Raw genomic sequence first — 8,634 nt, 5'->3', positions numbered from 1 at the left:
TGATTTTTGCGCTCTTCTCTCTCTTTCTTTCCTTATTTCTCTTCTTTTACGGGCGACACACGCGGATTCAGACACAAATGGATCTCTCTCGTTCAGTGGTCCTCAACCTTTTACATTTTCTTCGTATTATCTCGAGAACGTTTTTAATCGTGCTTAAATTTTTTTTGTTTATTCTCATTCATTTTTCTGGTTGATATCTCAAACAATGGTTTCGCGATTAAAACGAACGTGTTTGTTTAATCACCTCGAATCGATTGTTTTTCGATTGGAAATTAATCAGAAAAAATGATGAACCAACTCTTCTTCGACTCGCCGATTTGTAGTTTGTTAATCTGGCAAAGTTAAAGCGATTGTGAAAAATAAACTTTTAAAATACGATTAAAATGTGAAATATATATCACCGATAAACAATGAACGTATACGTCCAATAAATATATAATATATAAGACAGTATATAACCGGACGTAACTATGGAAAAAATTAAAAACTTCATCGTTTTATTTGTTCTAAAATATATTGGGTTAGGGAAAAAGTTTCTTTTTATAAATTATTTCGGTTTTTTTATCGAAGAATCACAGAAGTTCTACACCGATGGAATAATGACTCTATCCGAAAAATGGCAAAAGGTCATCGATCAAAACGGCACATTTAGTTTAATAAAAGATTTGTAAACAATTAAAAAATATGTTTTAATTATACTATATGTAAAAGGACTTTTTCTCTAACCTAATAGTATAGCGCATATGTAATCTTCAAAATAAATTCAAAAATGTAAACATTCTCTCTTGCATAGATACGTCCCGTCAATTTTATATCGAAATAAACCTTATTCATGATTCAAAATATGCGTTCTACGCATATCCCCGGCTTACAATTTGCGTCACAATCTTTAAACGCAATTAACGATTTATCAAGTTCAATCTCGAGATTCTTCGAATGAAGTTTTTTGCTCCGAATGACGATCAGCTGGTTCCATGTTACGTTTCGCTTCCAGAATATCGTGCCGTTCTTCCACAACTCTCCTCCGCTTCTTCTCTGGTTGTTCGTCATCATCATCATCGTTATCCTCTTTCATTTCTTCCTCGCTGGAAGGTAACTTTTCCTCGGCTATCAGACTCACCGATGTGTCGGCCCCTACGGAGTGTCCCCCTACTGCGGTTTTCAAAAATGTACATCTCTGACGTCTGTTGGCGTGCCCGCCTTCTCGTGTTCCAGTATTTTCTCCTGACTCGTGTTGTTCTGGTCCCCCAGCGGCCTCTGCGGTACGCTCGGGACTCCAGTACTCATTGTCTGATGCCCGCTTCCGTTTCCGGAGACTTCGGTGCTCACGTGACCGGCCTGCGAGATCATCTCCTCGATTTGCTCTAGGCAGCCTTGCAAATAATCCTGAAACAAGGAAACAATTTCATAATATTGTAATCATGTCACTTATTCTATTATACTTTACTGACAAAGTTCTAATTATTCTAGAATTAATATAATACGCATTTCTTATTTTAAATATCTTGTATGTTTTAAATATATAAATACAAAAAAAACGTAAACAAATGAACCATTTTATAGAATCATTTTATCATCTATGCTTCCTAAAAGCTTTTCTATTTAATATAACTATTTTTGAATAATAAAATTAAGAACATTTTGTTACTACACGTCTAATTCGTTTTTTTTTTAATCTCTCGTTCATTCTCGCGCGTCCAATATGAATCGTATTGTAGATCAAATTCTAACTTTTAACTTATACGATGAAGCAGGTTAAAATGTTACGCGTTAACCCTATCGAACTTAAAGGTCCAAAAGCAATCTGTATAGCTTGAGGTCATGAATGAAAGTCCAAGAAGACCGGATGCCGTCGAGGACGATATCTTCCTGGCTCTCTTGGGATCCAAACCGGCAGATGAGAACTGATCGTCGAAAATATTGCGCTTACGGGTCACGGACCCCATGCAGAGCTCCATTCATTCGCGCGGTTTGTTTGTGTTAAGCGTACATAGAGAAAGAAAAAAAGGAAGAAAGAAAGGGAAGGAAGGAGAAAAGGAAAGGGGAAAAGGAAAAGAGACTTGAACGGCGACCTCGTCGCCATCGTCTTCGACGACGAGCATACGGGGCCCGCAGCGTGCTTGGCGCAGACACTCGGTCCCCATTTTTTTTCCTTCCCCGCAAACATGTGCCTGACACCTGCTGTACTCTTCCTGCGCACTTCCCGTCACGCTTTTTGCGTCCCGCAAGGTCTGTCTCAACCACCAGTCGAGACTTGCGAAGGGCAAGTTCCAGCGTTTCTTGCCGATTTTGTGTCTCTTCAACGCGTCCGAACGCCAGACATCGGCGGCGCGCGCATCGCGACCTCCTCTCCTCACCCCCGATTGTAAAATTTGAAAATCTTTCATCGTTGTGCTCGTTTTAAAGCGCGTAAAGCCTATTCTACAATTGCGAAGCGTAGTTGTAAATGGTTGTAGTTGTGAGAGTTCACCAATCATAACCAATGAGGAGAATATTCGAATGTGATTGATCAATTTTTACAGCTACAACCACGCTTACAACTACGCTTACACAATTGTAGAATAGGCTTAAAAATCGCAACCCCTACAGCACAAAAGTTGCAGCAACACTGCTGCAATATTGTAGCAACATTGCGTGTTGCAGCAATATTGCAGATTTTGCAGCAATATTGCTGCAAATTCTGTGCTGTACGGGAAAGGAGCATAATTCGTGATCTTTTTCGCTTTACTCTGCAACATACACACACACACACACACTTCTGATACGCACGTTACTCACCTGTTCGATGGCCGTGATGCGGGTGAGCTCGTCCAGGAGACCGGCTAGTCCGTAGCCACTCTTCCCGGTCCAATCCAATCCGTGTAACGCCGCCGCTACACTTGCGGCTGCAATCATGCTCGGCGTATACATGGAGAACTTGTACTCTGCAAAACAAAGTTACTCATTAAATACGTGATCGCTTGAAAGATTTATATATGTATGTCGTACGTTTCCTATACATTTTTTTCACGTACATTCAGAATTCGCATGATATCACTTTATTTATATTAATAGACAGAGCACGCAAAGTTGCATATGACAATAATATGTAGCATAATTATAAAATCAAGAAAAAAGTAAATGCATTGTATCCGAAAAAAAATAAAATCTTTTGTATTGATATTTGAATAAGTAATAAAATAACTTTATCCAATATGGTCTACCTACATAAGTTGTAATTTTTGCTGAGTTTAACATCGAAAACGGATGGTCAGATTCAAAATAACAAACATTTTGAACGTTAATTGAAAATATGAGACCTTTTCAACATATACTTATCTATAAACATCAAATAAACCAAATTGGGCGTAGTTACCTTATTAATATTTGATATATAATGTTAATAATGGTTTTCTGTCTAAAATCGACTTTTGGTGCATCTTTTTTAAGGATAATCTTCTTCACGAGCATTTATCTCGCTTAAGTACATTCTTCGTTATTTACTCCAGTTATGGTTAGCAAACAATGAAGAGAAGAAAACCACTTTCGTAGAGATTTCTTGGATAGTTCTCGAAATTATGCGACAGATTTATGATAGGCGAGAACGGGCGGAACGTAGAGGACACGTGATGGCCCCTTTGTCCAGTAAGACGTTACTTTCGTCTCTTCAGGAAGAAAGTTCTAACGTTTCAACGTGAGCACGAACGATCCTCTACGGATCCTCGATGGATACGGGATATCGTTAACATCTGCACCAGCGGGGGTCTTCTTGACCGTCGTTTTAACGGTATTCTACGATTTTCACAGCAATGTTGCAAAGCTATTATCGATACATTCTTAATGATCCTGATTCCAAGTTGAAAGAAGGGACAAATATCACCCACATTATGTTTCTTAAATCGGAGCATATGTATTCCAAGGACGAAAGATTTACGTATTTAAATGGATTTAAAATATAATATTAATTAATACTAAAATTTAAGCAATAAAATTAAGGTACGATATTAGAGTTCGGATTCAAAATTTTAAAAAGACGTGAATAAAAATTATCATTCTGAAGTTTATTCATATATTTTTATTTATGTCCATATGAACTGCTAGGTAAAATAATGTTACATTTGATAATGCTATTTTTATATAATATTTGTTTTATATAATGCTCGTAAATTTTAATGAAAATAATTGGAAAAGTAAAGTTTTGAGTAACAATAAACTATTATATACATAAGATTTGTTTTCTATAGCTGAAATATGTAGTATATACTTTTAAAGATTAAAATAAAATAGATATATGTTAGATATTTGATTAAAGCGAGAAAGAAAGTTCTAATGTAATCAAATGCAGGAAAAAATAGATCTATTGAGCTATTTAAACACTACACACGTATAATCATGTTTACAATTACTATGTAAAGCGCATTGCCCTCTGTCTTATCAGAGATTGACTAGCGAAACTTTCGTCTATTTTGTAACGGTTTCAGAATTGGTTAATAATTTCATCATTTTATTCTAAGCTTGAATATCATTCTAGCAATTTCGAAAGAATAACTATACTCAGTTAGTTATGAAAGTTACTGAAAGCGTTCGAGGATAAATTTATACACATTTAATGTAAAGAAAGTATTTATGTTCCGATAAACTTACATAAAATAATCTGTATCAGATAAGATTCGTCAGAAAACTACACATGTTACCTTAATAGAAATACAAACGCGCCCGATCTGTCAACGCATCAGTTCATGTTATGCTTTGAGACGATCGTAGCTGATCGGTAATGAAATCGTCCGGGAAGAGAATGTCACGGTTATTAATTGGTGAAATTAGAAGCGTGCACAACACATGCAGATATGTAAAACCAGTTTAATAAAGAACACGCGAAGAATGTACGAGAGGAGACGCAGGGCGCGGAGATAGCTATGGAATGTGAACATCAGACGAAATTATCACGTTGCACCAGTACTTGTGCATACCGAAACTTAATCCCCGCGAGAGTGTTTAGCTTACATAATCAAAGCTATACACTTCGCGCCGTATCGTCACTTCCCATCGCTCTTGACGATGCGACCGTATTCATCGCCATCGTGTAAACAAATAATAATTCACGGCTACATATCGCCGCACCGAGCTTCGATGGGTAATCCTCTCTCCGTACGAATCTCCTTTCTCCTCGTTTGAAACGTTCGCTTTCTAAATTAATTTCTTTTCTTATAAGATTAGTATATAAATATCGTATAATTATCATTGGAACAGTTATATAAATGTAGGCACAATGTAGATGTTTAATCCTCCGGAATTAATATCAAAATTTGTGACACAATTACTGACTTTGTAAGATTCTCATTTAATTTATGTTGATTAAAAGGCACATTAATGGGTAAATTTTAAACAGAATCGTAAAGCTTGTATAACTTGTAAGAACTTATGATTAATATCGTAATTATACGCGTATGTACGATTATTCATAAATATCTACGATTTTTCGTAAATCTTACAGCTAGCAAGAAACTGTCTGTAAATATATTACATAAAGTTATAAGCACTTGTAAGTTCATATAAGTCTTACGAGATCATGTCATAAGCCTTACGATTTTACTTAAAATTAACCCGTAATTTTAAGGAACCTCTGATAATTCATATAAAAGAATGAATACTAAATATGTCTTGATAAGAATAATCCAAACTTCCAGATGTGACTTAGAGGAAACTGAATTCGACATTTTTAACAAAGAGATTTATAATTAATGAATTCAATGAACTCACCGTCAACTCTGAGAAGTGAATTCAAAAGCGCAATCTATAATATATAAAAAAAACAAAGCGCTAAATAATAACACAAACAAGCGATAAATATTTAGAATATTTTAGACATTTTTTCTGTGGTTTGCATACAACTTTCTGATGGTTTATAACCTATTTCACTGCGCAACTCTGCATGCTATCCAGTACGCAATTGTTATTGAAGATTCGTATATTTTTCGTCGATTATTTATTCTCTCGACTGTCGATTTCGCGGAAAATCCAAGACGGCTTATCGTCTCGCTTTCTTTCGAAAAAGAAACGCGAAGTGCCGAGAGCGGCTCTGCCTAGTTTGGTCCGTGAGAAACAATTCGCGACCTCATCCTATGTGTCCTCCTCTATTTCTCTTTCTCTCTCTTTCTCTCTTTCTCGTTTTCTGTCTCGAACCCGCCGAGTCTGTGATCCAAAACGAGCACCACAGGAGCAACGACGAAGGACGAAGGTCCTCTCCACGCACGCCACCGCTTTTTTGCCATCGCGGTTGTAATAACAACCGGCCGACCGCGATCGACCGATGCGGACTTGCGGGATGAAGAATCGAGAAAGAGAGAGAGAGAGAGGAAGGCGCAAAGAACGAAAGAACGACCGAAGCATCGGAGGAGGAAGAACGAAGAGAATGGAAAGACACGCGGGTTATGCCGATGTGTCTGCAGTCATACAGACGCATCCAGACATTTAAACGCATCCGATCCTCGATCTTTCTTATAGTCTCACGCTATCAGTCTGTCTATCTCGTCCCGTACTTCCCGACGGATTTTCTCTCTCGTTGCGAATCAAGAACAATAGACATGAATCATGAAGAATCCATCCATAATATTTTGAGAAATGATTTTTTGAGGACTAAAAAGGCTGTAATTCAATTTTCTGTTATATTTCATGTGCTTTAAAAAATTGTTTATATGAATCTTCAAGTCGTTTCAATTTATGCAAGTTTCTTTTTAAATGAATTTAATTTAGCTAATCTGAACACGCTCTATTTAGAAGATTGCAATTGCAAGTCGCCGTGATGCACGACAGAGATGTTAGAAATGCAGAAGACAACGAAAATGCAGTAAAATTCCAACGCCAGATTCCAGAGAAACCGTAGTCTCACGCCTAACGTGACTGGGCATTTAAACGCCCATTTAAACGCACGTAAAACCTTAAGTATTCCTCGTACCTAACAGGGCGCAGAATATCGAAATTTTTCCAGAAAAGTAACATTTTCCGCATTCATCACATTCCGTTTTCCATTAACCTTTTTAAATTTTTTTTTTTATTTTAAAGAAACTTCGAAATGAGAAAGGAACAAAAAAGGGACGATGGTAATTTCTTCATGCGACGATGGTAATCCTTACAATATTTTATTACTACTGTTGCCTGTATTTATCGGTTATTATAACATTGTAATTGTAATATATATTATAATATAAAATATAGTACATAATAATAGTACAGTATATATTATTTTTTAATACATATTATTATAAAATTTTTTAAATAATGTATTTATATATAAATAATATTTATTGACTATTAGAATCAAATATATACTACATTTAGTAGAAGTATACATCTATTTTCTTAGCGCAAATATTTTTTTCTTAGTACAAAACCGTCAGAACCAGGTTCTACGACGCAACGATGACCGAACAATAGTAAAAATGATAACAAATATCGTCGTACGGACAAACTTATACTACTTATTTTTATAGGACGCGCACAGGCCCTTCCTCTCCTCCTTCGGAACTAATGGGCATGAACAGACGGAAGTGCAAATAACCATAATAACGGATTATCCTCCTAAGCGCGCATTTCCACTGCGCGCCTTATTGGCGACTTCGTCTGTATGTATATGTGTGACCTATTTAACAAAGACAAAGAAAGAGAGCAAGAAAGAGGAAAAGTAAAAAGAAAGCTATTCGTGGCTGTTACGTGATGGTTTCCACTATCGGTGTGCGTTCTACGACGCACGTTTGGGGCGTAAGTTCATTAATGCGTAGGTATGTTAACGACGCACGTCGCCAGTTGTTAACGCCCCGCGTACCATATACGATAACGTGCAACAATGTGCGCACGAAGGGCACTTATTGTTAGAGAAGGCACTTGCCTCGTGTTCCCACTTACGCTCTACCTATATATGATTAATTTCATCTCTGTTTAACTTACTTTTTATCTTTTTCTGGTTTTAAAAATTTATAGAGATAAAAAATTGATAAAGATAAAGAAGTAAATAAACCGAGATTAAAGTTAATCCATATACATTGATAGAAATGAATATTAAAAATATTTGCGACCATTCCGATATTTAGAAAACTGAGAATTACTCTATGAACTCGAGTAGAAAGAAGTACGAATGAAGAAAGACTGGAAGATGCTTAATACAACAGCAACGCTGATAAGAATTGTTATAATTCCCTGTTGTCGACCTGCTATTAAGGGGATGCTGGAGTGTCCTGTTCTACTATTAATTATTAAAGACTTTTCTCTTAATTGTGTTTATGAATTGAAAGGTCCTTCTCCACAATTAAAGTATCGACAACAAGGCAATTCGCCAGCTACAATTGAATACGAAAAACGAAAGAAAATAGAAGACTTACAGTTTTGTTATCGGCTTCTGTAGTCGACACGTCACAATATGTGCTGCATATAAGAGCAATTCAGACCTTGCACGTTCATAAAAAGTAGCTGGCGAATTGCAGAAAACTTGAAAGAATAATCCTATGTTTTTAGAAACGAGATAGAGGCTTTAGTATAAGAGAAAAAAGTTGCCAAAAATTTCGTTTGTATATTACGAATGAAATTGACGTGAAGCCATGAAACCGAGCAGTATTTTAGTTGATCTCTTTCTAAGAGATGGCGTTGCAATATGTTAGATAA

The 8,634-nt window shown here is 36.3% G+C and overlaps 1 protein-coding gene across 1 annotated transcript in view; it reads right to left on the bottom strand.

Moving 5' to 3' along the window:
- Positions 1–743: 743 nt before the first annotated feature.
- Positions 744–8,634, bottom strand: part of CycD (cyclin D) — a 49,599-nt gene continuing 41,708 nt past the window's right edge. Inside the window, exons 4-5 of the mRNA XM_018505697.1 lie at positions 2,779–2,924; positions 744–1,386 (exon numbers count right to left, since the gene is read on the bottom strand). Of these exons, the coding sequence (XP_018361199.1) occupies positions 1,162–1,386; positions 2,779–2,924 (371 nt within the window). The 3' untranslated portion in view covers positions 744–1,161. The remainder of the gene's footprint in view (positions 1,387–2,778; positions 2,925–8,634) is intronic.

This window comes from Trachymyrmex cornetzi, unplaced genomic scaffold (genome assembly GCF_001594075.2).
Source record: "Trachymyrmex cornetzi isolate Tcor2-1 unplaced genomic scaffold, Tcor1.1 scaffold21, whole genome shotgun sequence".
In the NCBI taxonomy this organism is placed as follows: domain Eukaryota; kingdom Metazoa; phylum Arthropoda; class Insecta; order Hymenoptera; family Formicidae; genus Trachymyrmex; species Trachymyrmex cornetzi.
Note: the sequence above shows the minus strand (reverse complement) of the source record. Positions and strands in the feature narration are given on the sequence as shown.